The sequence below is a fragment of the Protomyctophum bolini genome (genome assembly GCF_963924005.1).
Source record: "Protomyctophum bolini genome assembly, chromosome: 10".
NCBI lineage: Eukaryota > Metazoa > Chordata > Actinopteri > Myctophiformes > Myctophidae > Protomyctophum > Protomyctophum bolini.
The window spans coordinates 10,195,174-10,221,743 of NC_137871.1; the positions used below are offsets into that span (position 1 = coordinate 10,195,174).

Consider the following 26,570-nt stretch of genomic DNA (forward strand, 5'->3'; position numbering starts at 1 on the left):
GGGACTGCGTGCTGTGCAATTTAATATTGTTTACAGCAATGCATTGACAAAAAGAAAATGTATATGCTACAGGCCTATACTCTGTCTTAAATTATTGAGTAATCCCCCCCCCCCCCCCCCCTCTCTTAGAGGCCCATGCAGACACACTATAGACTCAAAATATCCTCACCCATGCAGCGGAAGTTTTTGAGCAGCTTATCTGTGTCTTTATCTGAGCTGGAGATGTGCTGCAGAGAGACGGGTCAAAGGCTGATGCATCCCAACGGATCTGGGACGTGAAACACATGCCGGTGGACCTGTCATGTTCAATTTACACTTGACAAGAAGGGCTCCGTCTTATGAGCTAATTTAGAACTTCCTGTCTGAGAGCTAGCTAATTTAAGACATCCGGTTGCCTTCAGAATAAAATAAAGATATTTAATTCGTTATTTAAATAATTATTACATTATATTATTAGTATTATTATTACATTACAGTTATTGTAAAGACACACATTATGTTTCTGTGTAAAAATAAGTAATTAAATAACATAAAAAAGTTATCTAAATGGATAAATGCTATTCACTGGAGTGCATGGACTTTATAAAGTGGACACTGGACAAAGAGGCCTCCGCGAGGCAACTATCTGGACATACCCACACGTCCGGGGAGATGTCCTCTACCACCCCACAGTCTCCGCTAAGCGGGAGAGGTGTAAAATTCACAGCAGCAGAGCTTCTAATGGGGTCAATGCAAAAAAATGTACCGTTTCCGGACCCAGAATGGACACTGGACAAAGAGGCCTCCGCGAGGCAACTATCTGGACATACCCACGCGTCCGGGGAGATGTCCTCTACCACCCCACAGTCTCCGCTAAGCGGGAGAGGTGTAAAATTCAGAGCAGCAGACCTTCTATTGGGGTCAACACTCAATAAAGTGCCGTTTCCAGACCCAGAATGGACACTGGACAAAGAGGCCTCCGCGAGGCAACTATCTGGACATACCCACGCGTCCGGGGAGATGTCCTCTACCACCCCACAGTCTCCGCTAAGCGGGAGAGGTGTAAAATTCAGAGCAGCAGACCTTCTACTGGGGTCAATGCAAAAAATATTACCGTTTCCGGACCCAGACTGGACACTGGACAAAAGACGGCTCCGCGAGGCAACTATCTGGACATACCCACGCGTCCGGGGAGATGTCCTCTACCACCCCACAGTCTCCGCTAAGCGGGAGAGGTGTAAAATTCAGAGCAGCAGACCTTCTATTGGGGTCAACACTCAAAAAAGTGCCGTTTCCAGACCCAGAATGGACACTGGACAAAGAGGCCTCCGCGAGGCAACTATCTGGACATACCCACGCGTCCGGGGAGATGTCCTCTACCACCCCACAGTCTCCGCTAAGCGGGAGAGGTGTAAAATTCACAGCAGCAGAGCTTCTAATGGGGTCAATGCAAAAAAATGTACCGTTTCCGGACCCAGACTGGACACTGGACAAAAGACGGCTCCGCGAGGCAACTATCTGGACATACCCACGCGTCCGGGGAGATGTCCTCTACCACCCCACAGTCTCCGCTAAGCGGGAGAGGTGTAAAATTCAGAGCAGCAGACCTTCTATTGGGGTCAACACTCAAAAAAGTGCCGTTTCCAGACCCAGAATGGACACTGGACAAAGAGGCCTCCGCGAGGCAACTATCTGGACATACCCACGTGTTCAGGGAGATGTCCTGTACCACACCCCAGTCTCCGCTAAGCGGGAGAGGTGTAAAATTCACAGCAGCAGAGCTTCTACTGTAGAAGGGCTCCAGCTGTGAATTTTACACCTCTCCCGCTTAGCGGAGACTGGGGTGTGGTACAGGACATCTCCCTGAACACGTGGGTATGTCCAGATAGTTGCCTCGCGGAGCCGTCTTTTGTCCAGTGTCCATTCTGGGTCCGGAAACGGTATTTTTTTTGCATTGACCCCAGTAGAAGGGCTCCAGCTGTGAATTTTACACCTCTCCCGCTTAGCGGAGACTGGGGTGTGGTACAGGACATCTCCCTGAACACGTGGGTATGTCCAGATAGTTGCCTCGCGGAGCCGTCTTTTGTCCAGTGTCCATTCTGGGTCCGGAAACGGTATTTTTTTTGCATTGACCCCAGTAGAAGGGCTCCAGCTGTGAATTTTACACCTCTCCCGCTTAGCGGAGACTTGGGTGTGGTACAGGACATCTCCCTGAACACGTGGGTATGTCCAGATAGTTGCCTCGCGGAGCCGTCTTTTGTCCAGTGTCCATTCTGGGTCCGGAAACGGTAATTTCTTTGCATTGACCCCAGTAGAAGGGCTCCAGCTGTGAATTTTACACCTCTCCCGCTTAGCGGAAACTGGGGTGTGGTACAGGACATCTCCCTGAACACGTGGGTATGTCCAGATAGTTGCCTCGCGGAGCCGTCTTTTGTCCAGTGTCCATTCTGGGTCCGGAAACGGTACATTTTTTTGCATTGACCACAGTAGAAGCTCTGCTGCTGTGAATTTTACACCTCTCCCGCTTAGCGGAGACTGGGGTGTGGTACAGGACATCTCCTTGAACACGTGGGTATGTCCAGATAGTTGCCTCGCGGAGCCGTCTTTTGTCCAGTGTCCATTCTGGGTCCGGAAACGGTACATTTTTTTGCATTGACCCCAGTAGAAGGGCTCCAGCTGTGAATTTTACACCTCTCCCGCTTAGCGGAGACTGGGGTGTGGTACAGGACATCTCCCTGAACACGTGGGTATGTCCAGATAGTTGCCTCGCGGAGCCGTCTTTTGTCCAGTGTCCATTCTGGGTCCGGAAACGGTATTTTTTTTGCATTGACCCCAGTAGAAGGGCTCCAGCTGTGAATTTTACACCTCTCCCGCTTAGCGGAGACTGGGGTGTGGTACAGGACATCTCCCTGAACACGTGGGTATGTCCAGATAGTTGCCTCGCGGAGCCGTCTTTTGTCCAGTGTCCATTCTGGGTCCGGAAACGGTATTTTTTTTGCATTGACCCCAGTAGAAGGGCTCCAGCTGTGAATTTTACACCTCTCCCGCTTAGCGGAGACTGGGGTGTGGTACAGGACATCTCCCTGAACACGTGGGTATGTCCAGATAGTTGCCTCGCGGAGCCGTCTTTTGTCCAGTGTCCATTCTGGGTCCGGAAACGGTAATTTCTTTGCATTGACCCCAGTAGAAGGGCTCCAGCTGTGAATTTTACACCTCTCCCGCTTAGCGGAGACTGGGGTGTGGTACAGGACATCTCCCTGAACACGTGGGTATGTCCAGATAGTTGCCTCGCGGAGCCGTCTTTTGTCCAGTGTCCATTCTGGGTCCGGAAACGGTACATTTTTTTGCATTGACCACAGTAGAAGCTCTGCTGCTGTGAATTTTACACCTCTCCCGCTTAGCGGAGACTGGGGTGTGGTACAGGACATCTCCTTGAACACGTGGGTATGTCCAGATAGTTGCCTCGCGGAGCCGTCTTTTGTCCAGTGTCCATTCTGGGTCCGGAAACGGTACATTTTTTTGCATTGACCACAGTAGAAGCTCTGCTGCTGTGAATTTTACACCTCTCCCGCTTAGCGGAGACTGGGGTGTGGTACAGGACATCTCCCTGAACACGTGGGTATGTCCAGATAGTTGCCTCGCGGAGCCGTCTTTTGTCCAGTGTCCATTCTGGGTCCGGAAACGGTAATTTCTTTGCATTGACCCCAGTAGAAGGGCTCCAGCTGTGAATTTTACACCTCTCCCGCTTAGCGGAGACTGGGGTGTGGTACAGGACATCTCCCTGAACACGTGGGTATGTCCAGATAGTTGCCTCGCGGAGCCGTCTTTTGTCCAGTGTCCATTCTGGGTCCGGAAACGGTACATTTTTTTGCATTGACCACAGTAGAAGCTCTGCTGCTGTGAATTTTACACCTCTCCCGCTTAGCGGAGACTGGGGTGTGGTACAGGACATCTCCTTGAACACGTGGGTATGTCCAGATAGTTGCCTCGCGGAGCCGTCTTTTGTCCAGTGTCCATTCTGGGTCCGGAAACGGTACATTTTTTTGCATTGACCACAGTAGAAGCTCTGCTGCTGTGAATTTTACACCTCTCCCGCTTAGCGGAGACTGGGGTGTGGTACAGGACATCTCCCTGAACACGTGGGTATGTCCAGATAGTTGCCTCGCGGAGCCGTCTTTTGTCCAGTGTCCATTCTGGGTCCGGAAACGGTACATTTTTTTGCATTGACCACAGTAGAAGCTCTGCTGCTGTGAATTTTACACCTCTCCCGCTTAGCGGAGACTGTGGGGTGGTAGAGGACATCTCCCCGGACGCGTGGGTATGTCCAGATAGTTGCCTCGCGGAGCCGTCTTTTGTCCAGTGTCCATTCTGGGTCCGGAAACGGTAATTTTTTTGCATTGACCCCAGTAGAAGCTCTGCTGCTGTGAATTTTATACCTCTCCCGCTTAGCGGAGACTGTAGGGTGGTAGAGGACATCTCCCCGGACGCGTGGGTATGTCCAGATAGTTGCCTCGCGGAGGCCTCTTTGTCCAGTGTCCATTCTGGGTCCGGAAACGGTACATTTTTTTGCATTGACCCCAGTAGAAGCTCTGCTGCTGTGAATTTTACACCTCTCCCGCTTAGCGGAGAGTGGGGTGTGGTAGAGGACATCTCCCCGGACGCGTGGGTATGTCCAGATAGTTGCCTCGCGGAGCCGTCTTTTGTCCAGTGTCCACTTTATGAAGTCCATGCACTCCAGTGAATAGCATTTATCCATTTAGATAACTTTATTATTATTATTATTATTATTTAATTACTTGTTTTTACACAGAAACATAATGTGTGTCTTATAGCATCATTTAAATGCTTAATTTGTAGTTTTAATGTGCAAATTAAACTTTTTTTCAATACTCTAGAGGTACTCTTATTTTGAAGAGATCGTCCACCGGAAGCCTTAAATTAGCTCACTAGATTAGCTCACTAGACAGTGCCGACAAGAAGTGAGTGCATGGGGCTACTGTCCGAACTGCGGAATTGATGTGGTTGCAACAGGCATGCAATTTGCGGAATAATAATTGCTTGTATAGGCAGCTACTTGTTGTAACAGGCTGTATCAACTCTGTATAATAATCTAGACGAGACTGGCGTGTATGTATCCTTATGTGTAGCTTTATTGACAACTAAAGTAACCTCTGAACCTGGGTGCGTCCCCTAACGTGTCCCCCGTACCTGCACACATAGGTTCCTATGCATATCTCCACACTTGTAGTTGTAGTCGATATTATGAAATAGGCTATTTAGCCTATAAGGAGTCATAGTCAAACAAACCTCATGGACAGGAAAGGACCGATGGAAGTCAACCATATGCACGCACAAAACATTTTCCATGCCGTATTCCTCTCCCCCGGTAATGGTTTACTTTATATCACCAATTATTGCAGCACGAGAAAGGCCAGTGTTGATTCTCACTGCGCCCGAAAAAGACTCGGGCAGCCATTCATCAGCTCGTGAGGCGCGCAAATAGTCTTTAAAACTATAAACACCGTGGCTGGGTCGGAGACAGGGGGACCCATTTACCCCGTGGCTGCGCTAAACGCTGGAGATAAAACAAACGATAATACTGTCTGTCTCCTGTCACCGTCTCCACATAGGCTTTACTAATAGGCAGTGCAGTGGTGGACAAAGTAGCCTATACCTACTCAACCCCATAGTTGAGTCAAAGTAGCTATAGCCTCCAGATATACTCCTGCATCAACACACGGAGGTGGTCATTTTGTACTCTTGAGTGAAAGTTGCTCAGTCAAATGTGTGTTAATGTGCGTGCAGGACTACTGGCAGTTAATGAGTATCAAAAGTATATACATATTATGCTTTTAAATTACGCATGGGCATTCAAAATAGCCTACAAATGCAACATTGTTTTGTTTTATATTTTCTAGAAATATCAATAGTGAGAATAGCCGAGCTACAAGCTCACCGCATTGCAATTAGATGCTATTTTCACAGTATATAGTAGGCCTAATTGAAATATGACTTTAAGTGGTTAATTCACAATGTAGTATACCTTTTCCTTAGAAAGTAGGCCTACCTATATCCAAAAATACAAATAGTCCTAAAAGTAAAAATGTTCTCAAAGGCAACAATATACTCAACTGGGCCTATATAGGCTATACAATATAGCCTATACAATACTCAGTAAGTACTCAATTAGGCCTAAATCATTTACTGCCGCGTGGCCACCAATTGGTCTGCCAGTGCCGCGTTTGGAGCGCATGCATGCAGCACTCTGGAGAGACACATCCTTTAACTTTAATTGTTTATCAAATATTAGGCCTGTATGCAAAAAATAATGTAAATAAACAATTCGACATGACACGTTTTTCGGTGCAATTAAAACACGCGGGCTATAATTAAATACTAATGTGTGTGTCACGCATGCGACACTTGAAATCCATGGCCTACAGCGTGGGTGGGAAGGTGCAGGTTTGTTGTCATCTGTTATCACGTCCAGATAAGGCGGCCAGTGGCTCCAGGATCTCTTGGAGGCAGACAGCGGAGTGTGTTGCTGCTGGTTTCAGGTTCCGTGTCCGGGGACCACGCCGCGTCTGCACCACCAGTCCCCTGGCGCTGGTCTCAACCGTTTCCCCCCCGGATTCAACTATTAGGACCACATCCCCAAAACAAAATTATGCCAACACCTCGCGCGCGCGCGCGACACACACACACACACACACACACACACACACACACACACACACACACACACACAGAGAGAGAGAGAGAGAGAGAGAGAGCTCCTTAATGATTTACGATGTCATTTGTATTTGAACCTGAATTTCAATTTTCAAGTCATCATGTCTCGTGACTCTCGTTCAAATTTACAGATCACTGCTATATATCCGAAGACATATAGGCTAATTTGTTCTCTGGTGTTGTCTAATTGTACGTATATAATGACGATTACGAACTCCAATTAACAGGAGGCATCATTTTTACGTCACTTGGGAGTCCCAGCCCTACAGTCCCCCCTCCTCTCCACATATACGTCACGGTGAAGGGAAGGGAAGGGAGACCAAGACAAAAAAGTTAGTGGGACAGTTGACATTCAAAATGCACACTTCACTCCCTCAAGAGCATTCTAGTAGAACAAACTAATAACAAACTTGAGCTGCAGTAAATATTGCGAGGAAGGTGGAAAGTCTCTGAGGCGTCTATCTGTCGCTTCCATATGACAGGTTAATAGGTGTGTGTGCGCGTGTGTGCGCGTTTTTCTTGGCAATGTTTCCCAGCCTCAGCAGCACCTCCACTCCCTTCTCCGTAAAGGATATATTAAACTTGGAACAGAGTCATGACGACTTGGTTTCTAGTCTGGACATACCTCCCCGGATGGACTGCGCTCCTCTGCCGCCGACCTCCTCCTGCATGCTGGGCCGCCTGAAGCAGGAGCCGCTCCGGGGAGAGATGCCGCCCGGCGGCCCCGGAGCAGCCTCGCTGTTTGGAGACGACCTCCACCACCACCACCACGAGGCCAGAGCCTGCAGGAGCTCAGCGCTCAACTTCGCCGCGACCTTTTATGGGAAATCCTTCGTCGATATGGACATAGTAAAAGATGGCCATGGGAAACCCGACTGCTTTGACGCAAAGCACAGGAAAGGTGAGTTTCGTGATGGTAATACAAATGTGATCCATCCGCTGCCTATAATTATATGCCTACAATTTAGCGAATAACTACAGCTTAAGTGCTTAAAATATCAGTATATTTTGCCTTGATTGAGCAAATGTAGTATAGGCTATGTAAATATAATTTAACGTAGGCCTATATGAATGTTATAGGCGACGCACTAGTATTATATCAAATACCCAAAATTGACAGATATATAGGCTTATACCGTATGTTTGTCCAAATAACATTTCCCAATTAATATGAATTTGTGCGTTTTGCCATATAGGTTTTCATTGTCCGACGCGTATTGCGTATACCGGTAGACCTATAACTTTGTTTAGAACGGCAAATTAGCTTATATAGCCTCCTACAAATTAAATCGCCAAATGTAATAGGATTCTAAAAAAAAAAAAGGTACCACCGTGCATATAGCCTAATTTTTTACTTTCTCTTTTGCCTTCTGTCATGGCATGCATGCTACAGAGGAAGACTTCATCGCTCCGACCGAGAGCGCGGCCGACATCAAGGCGGAGGATGCGGACCGACCCAAGGCCAGGAAGCGCAGGAAGCCGCGGGTGCTCTTCTCCCAGGCCCAGGTCTACGAGCTGGAGCGGCGCTTCAAGCAGCAGCGCTACCTGTCCGCTCCGGAGAGGGACCACCTGGCCGGCGCGCTGAAGCTCACCCCGACCCAGGTCAAGATCTGGTTCCAGAACCGCAGGTACAAGTGCAAGCGCCAGCGGCAGGACCAGAGCCTGGAGATGGTGGGCCTGCCGCCGCCCAGGCGGATCTCCGTGCCGGTGCTGGTGCGGGACGGCAAGCCGTGCCTGGCGGACTCCTCCGCCTACAACGCGCCCTACAACGTGGGCATCAACCACTTCGCGTACAACAGCTACCCGGCGTTCAGCAACTACCCCGGCAGCCCGGGGTGCAACACGAACTATACGTGTAATTATCCCGCAGCAGCAGCGGCCACGATGCAAACGATTCAAGGGTCTTCCAGCAACGGAAATTACATGAACTTTGGCGGACTGGGGGAGCTCAATAATGTCCCAAACACGTTTTCCTCCGGTAGTGGAGTGTCTTCGTTACATGGCATTAGGACGTGGTAAATATATAGGCTATACGCACGGCCAGAATATCATCAAATAATCCACCATAATTAATAAGAAGTATATAGCCTAGACGTGTTCGCACACATGCATGCTTTAAATTGTGCTTAATTGTGTAGTATAGGCTATTTCATTTTATTCCCTATACAATCAACTATACTGCAACGTTTGAGTAAGTTCGTGTTCACTTAACAATGCTTTGATTGGAAACAGATTTGCATTATTTTCAGCATCAACTTTGTTGCGTTTAAATGTATTTTCATTTAATGTCAAGTGATCGTCTCATAGGGAAGTTTAACAAAATTGTAGGCCTAAGTAGGCCAGGCTATAACGAAAATACACCAAACTGTAGTCCTAGACCTATAGGTTCATCTTAATCATATACATGAGGCCTATACAGTTGCCGTTAATTTGAACCCATGAGACCAATATTAACCTGTTGTTTATGTAAATAAAGCTTTCTTCATAAAGATCAGTTCACTTTCTGATGTTTAAACAACGGAATGGCTATATAGGCTATACACTACGATGTCAATGTATGTTGTATAATTTTCTGTTTTAATTTAATATCTATATATGCTAAATGCACCAATAATAATATTAACAATAAAACAATGTTTATCGTTATTTTATTGCTATTAAAATATCGACAGCCCATAATTATTGTATTCACATACAAGAAAAAAGACGGTAAAATATTGAAAAGGAAAACCGTCCAATGCCTGCAGCTTGGGTGACGCACTTATAATTAACGGTCTAATCAAAGGGGGGGAAACACTCGGGTGAAACATATCATGGTTACTGTCAGGTTAAAGTGTTCAAGAGGCTATTAGAAAACTTCCTTCAAGATGTTTGGCTTTGAGTTTACACATTTACAACCCACAGTCGATCATACGGAGGACACAGAGTTCACCGTTTGACAGTAACGCATTCCTGCTAATATGGCTGTGAACCATAGAGGGTATACCTTTTATAAATGTATAAAGTAAAAAAATGTAAAAGCTCACATGAGGTGAGCAGCACTCAAACTAATGGTCTGTATGCATATATGCTGTGGGCTGGATGGCCTTTACTAGACTATTTATTTTTGAAAAAATGTATTATATTGACTTAATTAAGTCCTTGGCAGACATTGAGTTAAATCAATATCAGCCATTGAAATGTATAAACTACTATAGAGTTTAATAGATTATAATAAATTAAGATCAGCTGCAATGATGAACACAATGCATCATACTATCAAATATATTTTTCTGAACAGCTGCTATACTTTAGTCATATAGTCAACTCCTTTCTTCCCTCACCAAAAATTTACATATTAATAGCAGATCTATAAGCGTATAGGTCTGTAAGGACGCAAGGGTGGCTAAAACACTCCGATCTAATTCACTAAACCATAAGTGCTTGAGGCTCACAGAGGCTATACATTATGTGTCTGCAGTCAGTAAAGTCAGTATAATACTTACAAGAGACCGAATAATGCACAATCTTAAATAGGGCTTATGTTTCATTTACAGGAAGTTATTCATAATTTGTGACTGCAAACACTCTATATTTGATTTGACTTGTTCAACTAGCCTATACGTATTATCCAAACTTTGAAGTGGACTGGATAGAGAAATCCTGATGCTCTATTAAGGTGTTTTAAAAGTTACAATAGAAGGTATGCACATGTGCATAAAGTGACTTTAACGTTGTTTAATGCAATCAGATATAACTTTTCTGTTTGGATGTACTGTCAATGCCAGAAAGTAGCCTACTTTTTTGTCACTCAGTAGGCCCCGGTATGATGATGTCACCCTCTATTCTGTACCTAAAATTAACAAATTCACATTAGCATATATCTAGCTTTGGAGCTAACAATAACAAATGGGCACATCAACAATGTCTACAATAAACCTACAGTATATATACAGATCCACAGTTACATGACTAATCAGCAACATAATGCACATAGTTAACCACTTTCAACATGGAGCCCATGTTTTGGCCATCATAGGTGAAAATATCCCAACATTTCAATCTGCAAGGTCAACTTGTCACAATGCAACACAGTGTGAGCTTGTAAATCTGCGTCTTTTGCAATTCACTGTAAAGTATGGAATAGGTGGTGAAATAACAACAATGCAATAGAGCTCGTATACGTCTCTCTCTCTGTGCGGCGTACGACATTGACCACCATTATAAGACCCAAATCCACTAGATGTGGCACACCTCACCACTTGATTGGCCCTATCACGACGCTAAATGTAAGAATAGTCCAATTTGCTTGACATAGGGCCAGGAGCCTCGCCTAAGTGTGTGCAGCTATAGGAATAGGCGAAGCACAATTGCCACCACTTTAAATGAGTAAAGAGATGCTTAGGCATCTCTTAGCTCTCTCCACACACAATGCTTTGTCTTATGTCGCATGTATTATAGCACATTCTTCAAACACACACACACACACACACACACACACACACACACACACACCGACTCTGCTCCAGACGACACATCCAATGAGACTTTGCAGCATGCGTATGGACAGTGAAACTTGCCCACATTTGTATATGTATAGATTTTATTTTCAGAAATGACAATGTCAGGCGCTAGTGGAAAGGGGAGGGAGGTCATGTAGCCACTCTGGACGCCCGCTGCTCTGAGGTGTTGAAAAGGCAACAGCAGATAACACAGCCACGCAGGCCTAAAAATACCCCCCCCCCCCCCCTCGCATCGCCCAGCCACCCGCACTGGGAGGCTGGAGGGAAACGGGGATGGAATAATCTGCTTTTCCGGGTCTTATCTGAAGAAAGGCAGAGACGCATTGGTTCCCTATCGCTGCCAATGTGACGACTACCACTGCTTTTCTGAGCCTTTCTGCTCTGCTACAGTCCAGTCAGTGCCAGGCTAACACACAGAAGACAGTATAGAGCCGTCACAGTAACATCCAACAAACTCTCGTCCCTATATAGCTTTGGGCATGTCATTATACTAGATGGACATTTTGTCAATAACTTTCAAAAGATTGCAAAAATGAACTGATCTACAACCTCACGACGCATTGTGAGCTTATGGTATTGTCACAACGGGACGCCGCATCGTACGTCAAAGTAAAAAATAAATAGTGCTCACGTCAAGTGTTTAACTCTGGTATACAAATCTGGGTCCAGCTTTCACTATGTGCTCCTATAACTCTTACACTGAAAAAGGTCCTTTTATAGTTATTGTGGGCTGTGCTTCATGTCTTTTTTTGTCATTATGTGTTGCTCTTTTCAGATGCGACTGTCTTGGCATGAAGAGATTGCATTGAATCGTTTTAGATTTAAGCCTCATTTTTACAATGTAGATTGGAGCAGCCTTCTCTTATATAATTATATGGTATATGTTACGGTAACTTAATACAACAAAATAATGCAACAAACTTGGGCTTTAATCAAGATAAATCTTATATTATTACAGTATGATAATAATAATAATGTAATGATTTATGGGAAAAATAAGTTACACAATAAGACTATATGGAATTTTCACCCAGTCCAAACATGAATGATATCAGATGACAATAAAGTATCAAGTATACAATGTTAATCATTTATTTTGGTTGAATTCTAATGGTTAAGCAAGAGTCCAAAATATTGGATGTATGTTTTAGGCATGTACTGTATGTACACAAAGAAGGTCCCAAGCAGGTATCAGAACAGTGATACCAGTGTTTCTATGATTTGCACTAATTTCAGTGAAAAGGATCCCTAGCTAATAAGACAAATATGCCTTCATATACTTTATAATTGCCCTCTATAACTAAAATGTATAACACCTTAAACATTGTATTTATTTTATAAATTGATAATCTTTCACTTAATAGGGAGAACTCATGTCGCACGTTGATGATGTCATTTGTCCATGTGTGGTCTAGCCCTATGGAATATATGGAATGTATGTGCTAATAAAATGTATTTAAAATATTGCTTTGATGCTCATATTAACCTTAGGAAGTATTACGTTGTTTTTATTTACACGTGCATTCCATATATTCCATAGGGCTAGACCACACAAGGTTGTAGGAGTTCCCCCTATTGAGTTAAGATTATCAATTTATGAAATAAATAAAATATTTAAGGTGTTTTAAATGTTAGATTTTAGTTATAGAGGTCAATTATAATATATTAACAAATATTTGTCTTATTAGCCAGGGTTCCTTTTATGGAATGTGTATTTTAACCGGTAAAGTAGTACATATTCAAAACTAAACTGCAATTACAGTGGCATTAAAATTGTAAACAACATCTCTGATGTCCCCTTTAAAAAGGAATAAAATAAAATAAAGTTAGGAAAGAGTGGTATGAACTATATAAACCAAAACTATGTCATGTAATGCACAGCACTACTGAGACTTTAATGTAGGATATACAACCACAACTGGTTTCAACAAGCTTTAAGAGAAAAATAAATTACCATCTTCTCCTGAAGAAAGTTATAGGCTCAAACACAGAATTATTACAGTTAGTAAGTGTATACTGTAGGCGTAATCTACTCCGTTTACAGGTTTTTATCTTACTGCACTCCCTTGAGCCATTCTGGCGAACTGTTCACATTCCACATACAGCATACTCTACGCATCATCCGTAAAGCACAACATCTGCCGTGATGACGATCTGCGTTTAAATAACCTGTGGTGACTCTGAGCAGGTGCGGTATAGGCTACCGTACGCAGTATATTTACATGCTTTTTTTAATGTAGGTCTCCAGTGGAGAGTACCTGCTCTTTACAGGAACGGGAAGAGTCTCTTCTTCAAGATGTAGAGGATCGTGGCGAGGAACAGAGCCAGTGCCAGGAAGATTAACAGTTTATCGGTGAGCTCCCGGCGGTTGTACTTGGTGATGAGCTTCCTGCCGAGCTGAATGGTCCCGGTCATGGCCTTGAACTCCTCGTTGGTCTCCTGGACCGATCTGGACGAGGTCGCTTTAAACACCCAACAAAGAAAACAAACACTGGTCAGCACACTGTCAATGGATCACACTCGCAACACACCGATTAGCGTGGTGGTCTTGCTTGTTTGTGCTATGCAGAATAGATTTGCATCTCAGTGGGAAAAAAAAATAGTTTTTTACTTTTTACTGAGAAATTCTATTTAACCTTTTCAAACTCAGCCATTTCTTTAACAAAGCAAAAAACTGTTTTGTTATTTTATATGTAGATTTTTCTTACCCAGGAATGAAAACAAGCCATGCAGTTGCAATATTTAGCAGACATCACAAAATGTCTGTCAAAATCATGTTTCCCTTGTCAGTCCACATGAACAATAATAAGAAAGGGCAACCATTAATGAGAATAGCACACCTATAGACTAGGGATGTGGCAATGAGACATTTTGGCCGATATCGATATCTGATATAATCAATTGCCGTTATGGTAGATAACTGATATTGCAGATGTCGATGATCTCATTCTGTATTAAAAAATGTATAATCTTTTTGTCCATTCTGAAAAAAAAACATGTAACAGGGTATCTGCACTTCAGGCTTAGGCAAGTCGGATGTAACTTTAATACCTTATATTTAATATTGTGAGCTTCTAGAACTGTTCAAGCTGTTTGGGCTTGACAATCGGACAGATTAATTAATCGAACCAATGCCGATTAATCAAAAAACAACTAGAATTGGCCGATACCGATGTGTTTGCCGATTAATCTCCCATCAAACAAATCCACAGAGACGTCCACTGTACGCGGCCATTGCCAGCCATTTTATTTCCTGTAGCTGGCACCAACATAGCTGCAGTGTAAAAAGTCAGTCCTAATACTACAGTGAAGGGAAAGTGACTGAAAGTGTCTGCTCACGTTACTCTTTTACCTGCTTTTTACAAACACTAACTCGAAATGCCCAGAACATCGGTACTTACCCGTGTCGTTTATGGCTGCTCCAACAGTAGTGGAAAAATTAAACTTTGGAGAAAAACAGAATGTCAAATATTAGCTGAGCCAGAAGGCAAAGCTCTCTGTCTACCGAGCAATCTTCGTTCCAACTCTCACCTATGGTCATGAAGTGTGGGTCATGACTGAAAGAATAAGGTTACGAATAAACATAAACTACACAGGTAAGTCCCGATGTTCTGGGCATCTTTGTAAAGTTAGTGTTAGTAAAAAGCAGGTAAAAGAGTAACGTTTGAGCATGTGAACACAAGTCACTTTCCCATTCACTGTAGAAGAGCTGGCTGTTTACACCACAGATATGTTGTCTCCGCCTACAGGAAATCCCTGGGCTGCGACCAGGGCACCCGTCTGTGGATTTGTCATACTCAGGTTTTATACCCTAAATGGTATAAAAGTCACATAGTATCACAGTATCACATATATAGTATAATATCACTTTGCATCTTTGTGACAGGCGTAAACATTCTCCGGCTTCCTCCCCACACAAAGGAACAGTTTTGACAGTGGGTTTTGACATAATACATTCACAGAAAATAGCAGCTCTACAAGCTCACGAGTGACAATCCGTTGTGAGCTTGTAGATCGTTTATATTCGCTCAAATGGTCTGTGGCCTGAATCACTGCACTAACCTAGGGTGGTCATGGTCTCTTCACTCTGTGTCACCTGCTGTGACATCATACGACTGATGCTCATCAGGCTCTCTGTGATGTCACTGGACGTGTGGGCCATGTTCTCTTTGGTCAACTTCCTGATCAAACAAACAGGGACATTAACTGGCACACAGGCAAATGCATTGATCGCAGATTCCAAAATCCAGGATTTAAAGACTGCATTATTTGTTGCTCATATGGTATCGTGTATATAGAGTGAAAATGGAAACAACCTTTTTGTGTTATCCTTTTAGCGCAAATCTATGACTGTACCTCGTGCCGTTTAAATGTCTGTCTAATAATAAAGTATTCAATCAATCAATGCAAAACTCTGCCAAACAATGTTTAACAACATTTTTTTATACATACATATATACATACATACACATACACATATATACACACACACACACACACACACACACAGTAATACAAGGTATAATAAGTACGGTTAAAGCTGTTATCTGCTATAATGAATATCAAATGACTAGGCTATTGTTTGTACACTGAGATTTTTGTGTGTTAACATTAACGTATACAAAGTAGACAAACAAATTATAGGCATCCAACTAGTGCATCAAATCTGACAAGCATAATTACAATTACATACACAATACGTACAAATACATACCTTTGTCTCAAAGCACTGTCATCTCCACTGAGAAGAGCTTTCTTTTCCAGGTGGTCGATGGCTAGTTTGCTTGCCAGGTTGGCTCTCCTCCAAGCCGTCTGGTTACTGCAAGGACAAAATTACATTGTTTATACACACACTTTCTAAGGCAGTTCTACACCATTTCTGAGTAAAGTATCATCACCTGAGCATCTGTTTCCTGTGTCCCTCTACTTGGCTGAGCAGAGCCTGTTTGTCCGACTCTTTATCCTGCTCCATTCCCATTAGTTCCAAATCCTGTGAGAGAAACGTACAGGTTGCAAGTTGAACCTGAGGCCAACCAGTGGCCATCCTACCTGGCACCAGGGTCTAAATGTCTCAATGGAAGAGTAGGAGGACCACCTCCTATACCTCTGCAGGATGTACTAGTTATAGTATTAACATGCTCTACCGTACAGATTGATAACAATAGCACATTTTTAATTAAAACAAGTTCTGGATGGTACGCTTTAAGGTCAGTGCTGTGTACTATTGGGAGTTGTTGCAAGTTAGTTTGACATTCCATGGTTGTCCGTTTACCTGTATCCGCAATCTGACGTTATGGAATTTCTCCTTCACTTGAGAGTTGACTTCTGTCAGCTTGTCTTGAGGTCCTGTGCATTCATGCACATCCTGGTTAAGACATTCAGCGCAAAGATAGATGAGACACTCTTCTTACAATAACCCATTATTCAGTATTTCAGGTTTTTATTATACCTTTATTTATATATTTTTAAAGATATGTTGGGCCTTTTCTGCCTGTATTGATTTGATAGTATATAGTAGACTAGACTGACAGGAAACGGGGGGGAGTGTCAGTGTCTCTGATTTATGAATTGCGAAACTGATAACTATGTTGAGTATATCTTAAAAAATGTTTTGTTGTAAGTAGAATAGGCACATAAGCTTTTAGCTTCAGCCAATTCCCTTTGATCACCTTTGTATACTTTGTACTGGATACTGTGAAGATGATCAAATACACTAAACTAAACCAAGAGAGATGGGGAGTGACATGCAGCAAAGGTCAAGTGCGTAATTATAACTTTATATATACACACACATCGGTACACAGATATAGCCAGTGGCGCGGTCGGGACGTAATTAAGTGAGGAGACAATATTCGAGATGGAGAGTTACTTGAGACTAGAGAGCAAATGCAGTTACTGCATCTAGGGTAGGTAGTATATAGTCATGGTCATATAAAATGGTCATTGCGGCAAGAGGCGAGCATGCAGTGGCAGCCAATACACGACAAAATGGGAACTATTGCTAGAGTCATTCCCCAATAGACCGATTCAGAAACGGGCCTCATGGTTGCAGGCAACGTATTTCCTGTAGGCGGAGACGACATATCTGCGGTTTAGGAACACAAGGCTGCTGTACTTTATACCTCATACTAAGCATTAAAGTATGATGTATAAATTACAGCAGCCTTGTGTTCCTAAAACAGAAAGATTGGGTATTGGGTAAGACTGACGTTATGTATCTTTCAGGACCTTTCACTGCTTTATCTCAACCATTACTATATGGCTCTGGTCTCAGCCACCGCGGTAGATATTTTGACATTCCGGGTTTTTTTGTGTTTGCCACTACTGTTGGAGCAGCCACAAACTACACAGGTTCATCCCAATGTTCTGGGCATCTTTGTAATGTTAGTGTTAGTAAAAAGCAGGTAAGGCAAGACTAACATCAGTCACTTTTCCATTCACTGTAGTAGGAGGTGCGGGGGAAACCACAGATGTGTCGTCTCCGCCTACAGGAAATACGTTGCCTGCGAGCTGCGACCATGAGACCCGTTTCTGAATCGGTCTATAGTGTGGGACATTCAGACCCAAATGACCCTCCCCTCCGACAACTATGGATATAGCCCCATGAGATGACTTCTCTCTTATCCAGGGGAGTCCTCAAGATACCAGCAAATTAACATTATATAAAACATAAAAATCAACAGCATAAAACATTAAAAGCACCTGTATAGTAAACACTAGACAGTAGTAGAAACTCAGTGCTCTCCTTTTTGAGTGGCGCTAGCCCCTCCTATGCCCAGCTTTGAGTATTTGCGTAAACAAAAACATTGTGTAAACACAAAAAGAAGTGGGTAAACAAACATTGAAGACAAAAGTGAGGACGCCAATTGTGAAATTAGCTGGCGTGTTTTTGGTGGGAGATGTACCATTGGTTGAGAATGAAATGATGTATGATGATAAGAGCGCCCCTCCTTCACACAGGTGAGATTTTTCCTATATAGAGCTTTTGTCCCCACACGTCTCAATATTTGCCAATACAAACATTAAATGCCATTGACAATGAAGGGAAAATGTACGTCATATGTAGACGAGCAAATCGGCTAACCAATCACATAAATTCAGTTCAATGAAAGGAGAAATTAGGTCATAATTATGTGATGGGCCTCAAATATGATGTAAATTTGTGGCAACACAAACATTAAATGCCATTGACAATGAAGGGAAAATTTATCTGTAGACGAGCAAATCGGCTAACCTACCAATAATACATTAAGTTGTTCATGAAATGAATAATGTTAGGAGCACCCCTCACTTCACACGGGTGTGATAATGCCATTTGTATTTATGGTGTAGCTTAGCCTACAGTTATATCTGCAAAAATGGATTATGCTACATTGGTGGTTGTGAAATTCCTTATGGTTTTATATTGTCTAATCATTGGATAATAAATCAGGGTACTGTTCATTATATATTAAAAAAAATCTCAATTCAAGTCAATCTAATTTAACATTTGTGGAGTTGGTCACCTGACCAAAAGCGGTTGACAGAAACTGGTCGACATGTTCTGTTGCCCCAACACGGGCAGAAACAAGGCCTTTTAACCAGGCTACTTGCACACACTACAACTCGCTTACAATTCGCAAACCTGGCAACACTGCCCTGTGTTCATGCTGTTGTCAGAGGCCCGCCCCCGGCTCACACGTCACTACTCTCACCGTCTCTCCGCTCGCAATCGGCAGCCATCTTGCTTTTTACTTCGATGCGCGAGTGGACATTTAATGCAAATACATTAATTATAGCTCCAGCAAGCAAACACAAACACCTCAACTCCATCTCATTGTGAATAAGAATTCCGAGGGGAAAAATAATTTTTGGAACGCCACTTTCACCCAGTATGAAGCTAAATGTGGAAGCCGTGTGTGTCACACCAAAACTGGTGACCCAGAGATTCCTGTACCGATTCTCGGGCATCTGGCCTGAGGCACTGCCTGCGAGTTGGCTCTGCGGGCGCTTTTTCCAACTCTCACTGATTTATCCAGCTCACACGTCAATCACAGTCACCAGCTCTCAGCCTGCACACACACGCACGTCTGTCTTGCGCACACGCGCACACACACATACACACACACACACACACACACACACACACACATGCAGGCTATTGCTTTTTATTTATATGGGCGAGTGGCAATTTAATGCAAATAAATTAATTATAGGTCCAGCAAGCAAATCATGATGGTCTGTAGGTCACAATTACATTCCGATTTTAGTTGTTGTGTTTTGTATGACATTTTGGCCAGTAGTTTTATATCTATCTCAGCTTTTGCCTGATAGCACACATGCTAACAGTGCTGACCACAACGTTAGCAGCATTTGATGACAGGTTGCCATAGCAACATACAGTGTGCGCAGACCTAACGTGAGCTTCTGGGACAGAAACTTGCGTTTTCATGACAGCAGCAGCTGCTGCAACCTCTGATAGCTACTGTGATAAAGATGCTAAAGCAACACAAAAACACATCCACACGCAAACCAAAACAAACCAGGGTTGCCACATATCGTGGATGTGAGAGTGAAACAAGCAACCAGGTCTATAAAAATGTTAATAGGCCAGTTCAAAGTAGGTAAATCAGAAATGGTCCGGAAATTAGTCTTAAAATAATCAATTATAGTGTTGACTGTCAAACTTTGTTGTCTAATGTTGTTTCAGAGCAGTGGAACTCAAACATTTCCATGTCAAGGACTACCAATAGATAAACAAGTCCAAAGTAGCTTATAATGATCAGACTTGGCAACACTGTCTCTAGGTTGAACGTTCTACTTTACAAGCTCACACATATGAAATATGTTTTTTTGAATCTTCAAACTGAGACATATTTTATGATAATACTGTTAGCAGTCATCATACTCCAAGAGCATACAAATGGAACCAAATGGACCCTGATTTTCCCAGAGAGCAAATGGTATCAAATGGGGGTCTGTGGCCTAATGCATTTCAAACTGGGGGTTCTTGGTATTATATTCTCTGCATATCTTATCAACTTGGGGTGAATATTTCACCACAATACTTTACTGAATATTTCACAAGAATATAACACAAGAGTCAAATGTACGGTCAAATGTAATCACAATATAGGCTACAGATGTAAATATTTATGACACAGTAAAATGTCGAAAATTAGTGCTATCCCCCCCCCACACACACACACACACACACACACACACACACACGACAGGCAAGGCTGTTGTTTGCATCGTTAGCAGGCAGCAGCTACCTTGGCACTGCTCTCTGTGACTGTAGTTGTTTCACCATGTTTGCGTATTTATGAGAAATAAAAAACACTTTCTGTTATTATTAATACTTTATAACCCATCCGTTACTACATATGTGCAGGGCACACTACTGAGAATTTCCTTCTTCCCATATTGCGCTGCAATGTAACTAGGATTCGCCGGCCGAAGGCCGGCGAAATTCTAGTTGTTCAACAAGAGAAAATTCTTGACTTTGATTCTGTGAATATTTTTCCACTGCGTGTTGAGAAAACAAACCGTTCACTGCATTTGTAAAAATGTGAGTAGCTGATCTACAAGCTTACAAGGCGTCGCATCGCATCGCGATTCGCGAGCTTGTATATCATTATCTGCTATTTCGGTAGGAGAGAAGAGCTTGCACAAACGGCCACCACCACCACACAGGCACACACTATGAACCCATGACTGACACGGTAAACGTCTGGCCTCAAATACATTACCACTGAGACTTTATATGAATTTGCCATACATACCTGAACGAGAGCCTTGATTTCTAGGTCAAATTTGAGAATTTCTTGTTCACATATTCGGACGTGGACATCAGAAGACGCCATGTTTGCAGTCTGGTCAACTCGCTACGGCAAGCAGGAAGCCGGTAGATGACCTGATGTCACGTGGTGTGTGGAGCCCACGTCGATATTGACACATGCAGTCGTCGTCCCGTCCCCCCTATGATATATATTTTTTTAACAGTCTATGCCCATGATGCAGGCAGGTAGCTCTGGTCCATAGCTCCAATGCCGTCGCATTTATGGATCAGAGCTAGCAGGCAGGGATGTAGCCTCACTAGCCTGATGTTGAATGACGTTACATATATTCTTGTATACTGAAGCAAGTTGTCTGTGAGACAACCTAAAGAAAATTAGGCATTTGTACTTTACTTATTTTATTTGTTTCAGTTGAGGTACAGATAGGGGAAGAAAAACAACACAAATAATTACATTTTTTGCAGCAAGGTTCAACAGTCATCAGTATCACACACACACACACATAATTTATAATACACAATATAAGAAAGGGGCTCTCTGTATGTTTGAGTAAAGCACATTAAATAAATCTCTCTCAGAAGGACTTTGGGAAACAGTTTGTACAAGGCACCACGGTAGACATCTCTGCACAGGTTCACGTGTGTCTGATTTTAAGGCAGGTTAGTAGAGTGAATATGAAGAATGGTCCATCCAACAAGTCGTCCCCTGCAGGAAGTTTATAGAATGAATACAGTTCTAGGGGTCACAACCACAAACAATGTAGGCTACGCCGACTGCAACTTCAGTGAATTGTTTAGAGATAAATGACTGCAACTTACAGTTAATTGTTTAGAGATAAGCAATATGTGTGTACCTGTTGAGTCAGGATTAAGGCCAGTGGTAGTACAGGTACCAGATGGTTTCGTTGTTCAAAGACGGTCCAAACAGCGGATTCAACTGGGCCAGAATAGCTATGAGCCAGCTAAAGGACAGAACATGTTTTTTTTTTTTTAAAGAACTTTGGAAACAGCAAACACACATGACACATTATTTTTCACATTGTTCCATGAGAGTTGAGACTAGTTGCCTGTCCTTTACCGCCATCTATTGTCCATCTGAGTTGCAACATGACACCGTTTGCAATGCTCAGTAACCTAACCGAAAGACACTGAATTAACCATGAGACAGAATGCCTCCATTATTCTTGAGAAACAGCTATAAACTAACTAAGGTCTTTCTTTGACAGAGTCAAAGGCACTTTAACCCACATAGACTCTGTTACAAATAACACTGTCTGCATTGATTGATTGCTATGAGTTTGCAATGTTTGCAAAGAGTTGAATTGGTTAATGTTAAAGGAGAATGAAAATAGAGGCTGAGCTGTAGAACTTAATGATCCATTATGGGTTTGCAGAATAGTCTCAATGTGTCTTACACATTAAACATAATTATCTCACATTAATCTGTATTATGCATTGGTGAATATGTACTATGCATATACTTGCATTCAAATATAACATTCAGAGAATTTGGCAGTCATTTACAATGTTGTCAATCAATAAAACTAAAGAAAACTAAGAAAATAAAGAAACAATAACATTAATCCAAATGTTAAGTGAATGTACATTAAAACCAGTTATAAAAATGCAGTCATGTAATCGATGTATAAAAAGAAGCACAGAATATTAGATTAGATTCTAGGTTCCAGTTCCCACTAGCATGGAAGCACTTACAACACATAGCAGCAGACTGCAGTTAACACCAGCATGGTGACTATCACTCTGCATGGAGAAAAGAGAGACATGATGGTTACACCTCAACCTCCTATATCTTTAATGAGAACATTTGACCACTTAAATCCTGCTATATACATAGTTGTAAGACTTTCTTTTTTCAGTTACATGATGTTCAAAATAGAGACACCACAGTCACCACTGTCAAAGTGGTTAAGCTGTTTTTAGGTATCTGTTTATGACATGAGCAATAAAGCCATCCATGGCTCATTCATTTGTGACATGTGATCTTGTGATCTCTCTTCTTGAAGTGAGAAACAGTCAAACAAAGGAGAAGTTCCAAAATGAGGCACATTTTCCCACACAGTAAAACTATTTTATTAAATTTAATCTCGGGCTGTTAATCCCGTTAGAAGACTTCCACGATATTGGCCAAAACATATTGGCGCACAATGTCAAAAGTACAATAACAGAAAGCAACAAAACAAAGCTAAAGTTGAGCTAAAGCTAAAGACTTAGCATACTTTGGTTAAAGTTGCTTATGTAAAATATAGGAGCTTTGCCAAATTAAACAAGTTGTTCCTGCACTTCGCAGGGTCGTAGAGGAAACATAGCGGAAACCCCACTTTTATCAACAAACAAATAGCTCAACTAACGTTAGCTTTAATGTTTTGATGTTTGTTTCTGTCCAGATGCTAGCTATAGTCAAGCTAACCTACTGTACTCACCCTCTGTTTGGTCCTTTGGGAATTAACCAGGGTACCACTCCTCCAACAATAGCCCAAATCAGCGTCATAACTGAAATAGTAATAACAAAACCCCGCTCTGCCATGTTGTTTTCCCGATGGGTTGGATTTGGGTCGACACGAAGACTTAAATATAAAAGTATAAACTTCAGGAGACTAGAGAGGAAAGTTTCCAGCTGTGTAGTAGTAAAGATCCAGGAACAGCCTGCAGCACGGATCACATGACAATGAAGCAGCTCCCATAGCCTGGAGGGTCGGTCGCGGTGTAATTGACTAGTTGCTCACTAGTTGGCTAGTTGGTCGCGAGGCAACCGTCAAACTGTTTTCTCCTTTGAATTGAATGATGGTCTGGATGATGTGAAAACTAAAAGTTGTTTTGCTTTGAATTAACCGATTAATTAAAGTCGACTGTGGACATTTTTTAATTTCCTTTACAGAACTGAACTAAACTGTACTCGAGTGACGTATTAAAGGTGTGTGAGGCAAGCAACAGTGTCTGACTGCCAGCAATATGTGAAAAGGTGTTCCAAGATAAGGGGCGTTGCTCCAGTGTGTGTGTGTGTGTGTGTGTGTGTGTGTGTGTGTGTGTGTGTGTGTGTGTATAGGGCTACTAGGCACATTTGATTCCAGTCAGTAATACATTGTGCAACTGAGAAACATTACCGTAGATTTGATCCCCCGTTTCCAAAGTACTCTTGGCAGATAATTTGCCAGGATATATATATATATATTTTAAATGTTTTATAATGTATTTATTCACAGTGGAAACATTCTAACATCTCAATTGTTAAACATTAAATGTCCAGTGAAGTTTAGTTAGAATCCCCCCCCCCCCCCCCCCCCCCCCTTTGAGCTGCCCACAGACAAATTAAAACACAAAAATAATAGGTCTAAAGGAGGGGTGATGGACTCAATGCATATACGTTCAACTTATGTAAAGTAATGATGTTTACTACTAACATGTGTAGGTATACGCAAAATAATCCATGTGGGGTTGCCAGACTTAAAAAAAAAAACAGTCTATTAATGTTGTAATTCATTTAATGTTTAATCTAGAGGGCTGTATTCATTTAACAAATGAAATGGTAGGGTGGAAAGAAGGCTTCCTATGTATTGTCATACATTTCTTAGCGTTCTCAATAAAATGAGAAATTGCATCTGAGCCAGTCTTGCATGTTTTATTTTGGAGTGCTGCTTTTTCCCCATTTTGTTTTACGAGCAAGTATTGTACATGGGTCTGACAATATTCCTGCCTTCCAGACTTCTTTTTTATTAAATGCTAGGTTTGTATATTAAAGGTTAACAAGTGTTAAATTGCTCTATAATAATCATTGCTATAGCGGGGTTTTTTTTTAAGTCCTTGTCTCCCCAGTAAGTAAACACTAAAACAGAACATACATTTTCAGGTCAGGATATCAATTTCATCTAATCAGAAGAAGGAACCCATACAATGATACAGGGATAAACTAGTGAAATTGGAAGTTATGGAAAAATAAATGAGCAGACAAATTGGAACTAAACACCATCTGCAATTTAACTAGTGTACCTATTCTGCATATTGTTAACTTAATACATCTTTCAATCTAAAATGTACCTTTGCATACTTGCAAAACACTTTATCTCCTCAAGTGGTCCCAGGACCACTGGTTGAAAACCACTGCTCTAGTGAGAACATAGAAATAGAATGTTTGCAGCTGACATGCAGTGGACATGAAACGATCCCCAAGTACCTTCTTTAAATAGACCATTGTTGCCACCTACTGGACATGTGGAGTTACAGCATGAAACCAGTCTTCAGTTCATACTTCTGGGTTTTTGGAGTTGAAACATTACCTGCATTTTTGCAGCTCTATCTTGTGGGTGAATCTAACTCACCGATGTTCTGTTGTAGTCTTAGATGCATACAATGTATTATTAGCCTATACATGCATATTACATGTATCACTCCCAAGCAGAGTTGGACATCATTTCCGTTTTAGTTTAGGCCTATAGACTAAAGCGCTGGAGAATACTCATTCCTTTGTCAATGTGAACTTCAAACACTATGTAGGGTCTGAATCATGCCCGGTATGGTCTGTTGTTCTTGGATCTTCTCCTTTACAACTTGAGCAATTATCCAGTGAACCTTTTTTTAACCACCATAACTGTCACACTTGACATTTTTCTGGATCCCTGGATCTCTTTCAGGGTGACTCCAAACTGATGAACTACATTCTTACCTTGTCTCTGCGTTCGTTGCAGTCTACCACCAAAAAAAAAAAACATGAAAATACGGGAGACAAATATTGAACCAATGGAAAGTAGTAAAAAATGCTTTGTACAAAGCCACTTAACTCCATTGGACCATCAAAATGTCTGCTAAAGCATCCAACTCCACCACCTCTCCCCCTCTCATGGAGGTCATTGACAATACGGTGTATAAAGTCAAACCAACTTTGATGAGGCAGTATTGCTTTGTTTTAAAAATGAAGGTTCTTAATTTCCTGAAAAATGTATAATTAACATTTCTTGAAAAATGAAAATTTTGGAGTTTCCTCCCGACAGCAGAGATATAGTCCATATAGATGACACCATCAGTGGCTGGCGACATGAAGTCTCAGATGCACATTGGGGCTACACTGTTCCCATGTTGATCCACATATTAGAATTATTTTGGCACCCTAGTTTTTGAAGGGTGCTATTCCCTCTGACATCTGGCTTTCGTTATTACATCATGTGGCAGCCAAGACTATGGACTTTTAACATTAAAAGGTTTGAGAAACAAGTTAACTACAGTATAGGGTTGAATAGAATAGACACTGACCAATGTGCCGCATGTGGAATGATCAAAATGGTGAATGGGTAAAGAGGCCATCTGGGGAAACGAAGGTCTCCAGTGCACTGCCTGGCTCTGGTCTATGGGCACAAGTGTCTGTTTTACCAAGTAAACGTACCAACCAGATTGTAGAAATACTGTTAAAGTAAGAGTCCAATCAAAATATACTTAAAGTACCTAAAGTAAAAAGTACTCATTATGCAGAAGGTCCCGTTTCACAGGTTTTCAAATGTATAAAAGCTAAGTAGCTATAACTAAAGTTTTGAAACAATTATCATTTGTATCACTCCCTCAGCTCTTGTGCA

The 26,570-nt window shown here is 42.3% G+C and overlaps 3 protein-coding genes across 4 annotated transcripts; 1 reads left to right on the forward strand and 2 right to left on the reverse strand.

The window, feature by feature from the left end:
• Window positions 1-6,577: 6,577 nt before the first annotated feature.
• On the reverse strand, window positions 6,578-21,058 carry bnip1a (BCL2 interacting protein 1a; the record flags this gene model as incomplete). Of its 2 annotated transcripts, XM_080773929.1 has the most annotated exons (7): window positions 6,578-6,616; window positions 13,472-13,675; window positions 15,276-15,394; window positions 15,928-16,032; window positions 16,112-16,203; window positions 16,486-16,578; window positions 20,978-21,058. In XM_080773929.1, the coding sequence occupies 6 exons, from the start codon at window positions 21,056-21,058 to the stop codon at window positions 13,479-13,481; spliced, it is 687 nt and encodes a 228-aa protein (XP_080630055.1). In that variant the 3' UTR covers window positions 6,578-6,616; window positions 13,472-13,478. The 2 variants fall into 2 exon arrangements, with proteins under 2 accessions (XP_080630055.1, XP_080630054.1); XM_080773928.1 differs by lacking the exon at window positions 6,578-6,616 and having other exon boundaries at window positions 12,165-13,675.
• Window positions 7,148-8,859, forward strand: nkx2.5 (NK2 homeobox 5). Its single transcript, XM_080774847.1, has 2 exons — window positions 7,148-7,612; window positions 8,105-8,859. Exons 1-2 carry the CDS (start codon window positions 7,237-7,239, stop codon window positions 8,728-8,730), a joined length of 1,002 nt encoding a protein of 333 aa, XP_080630973.1. The 5' UTR covers window positions 7,148-7,236; the 3' UTR covers window positions 8,731-8,859.
• Window positions 21,059-21,383: 325 nt separating the features above from the next.
• atp6v0e1 (ATPase H+ transporting V0 subunit e1) lies at window positions 21,384-23,656 on the reverse strand. Its single transcript, XM_080773791.1, has 4 exons — window positions 23,433-23,656; window positions 22,705-22,752; window positions 21,846-21,953; window positions 21,384-21,697 (listed from the first exon to the last, which is right to left on the reverse strand). The coding sequence occupies exons 1-3, from the start codon at window positions 23,534-23,536 to the stop codon at window positions 21,860-21,862; spliced, it is 246 nt and encodes an 81-aa protein (XP_080629917.1). The 5' UTR covers window positions 23,537-23,656; the 3' UTR covers window positions 21,384-21,697; window positions 21,846-21,859.
• Window positions 23,657-26,570: the final 2,914 nt, after the last annotated feature.

Bases quoted from the DNA above. Each gene is read 5' to 3' on its own strand.
- nkx2.5 (XM_080774847.1), top strand. From the start codon at position 7,237: ATGTTTCCCAGCCTCAGCAGCACCTCCACTCCCTTCTCCGTAAAGGAT. The intron at 7,613-8,104 runs GTGAGTTTCGTG...TGCATGCTACAG, and splicing joins TGACGCAAAGCACAGGAAAG to AGGAAGACTTCATCGCTCCG.
- atp6v0e1 (XM_080773791.1), bottom strand. From the start codon at position 23,536: ATGGCAGAGCGGGGTTTTGTTATTACTATTTCAGTTATGACGCTGATT. The intron at 22,753-23,432 runs GTGAGTACAGTA...TTCTCCATGCAG, and splicing joins CCCAAAGGACCAAACAGAGG to AGTGATAGTCACCATGCTGG. The intron at 21,954-22,704 runs GTAAGTGCTTCC...TCTGTCCTTTAG, and splicing joins GCAGTCTGCTGCTATGTGTT to CTGGCTCATAGCTATTCTGG.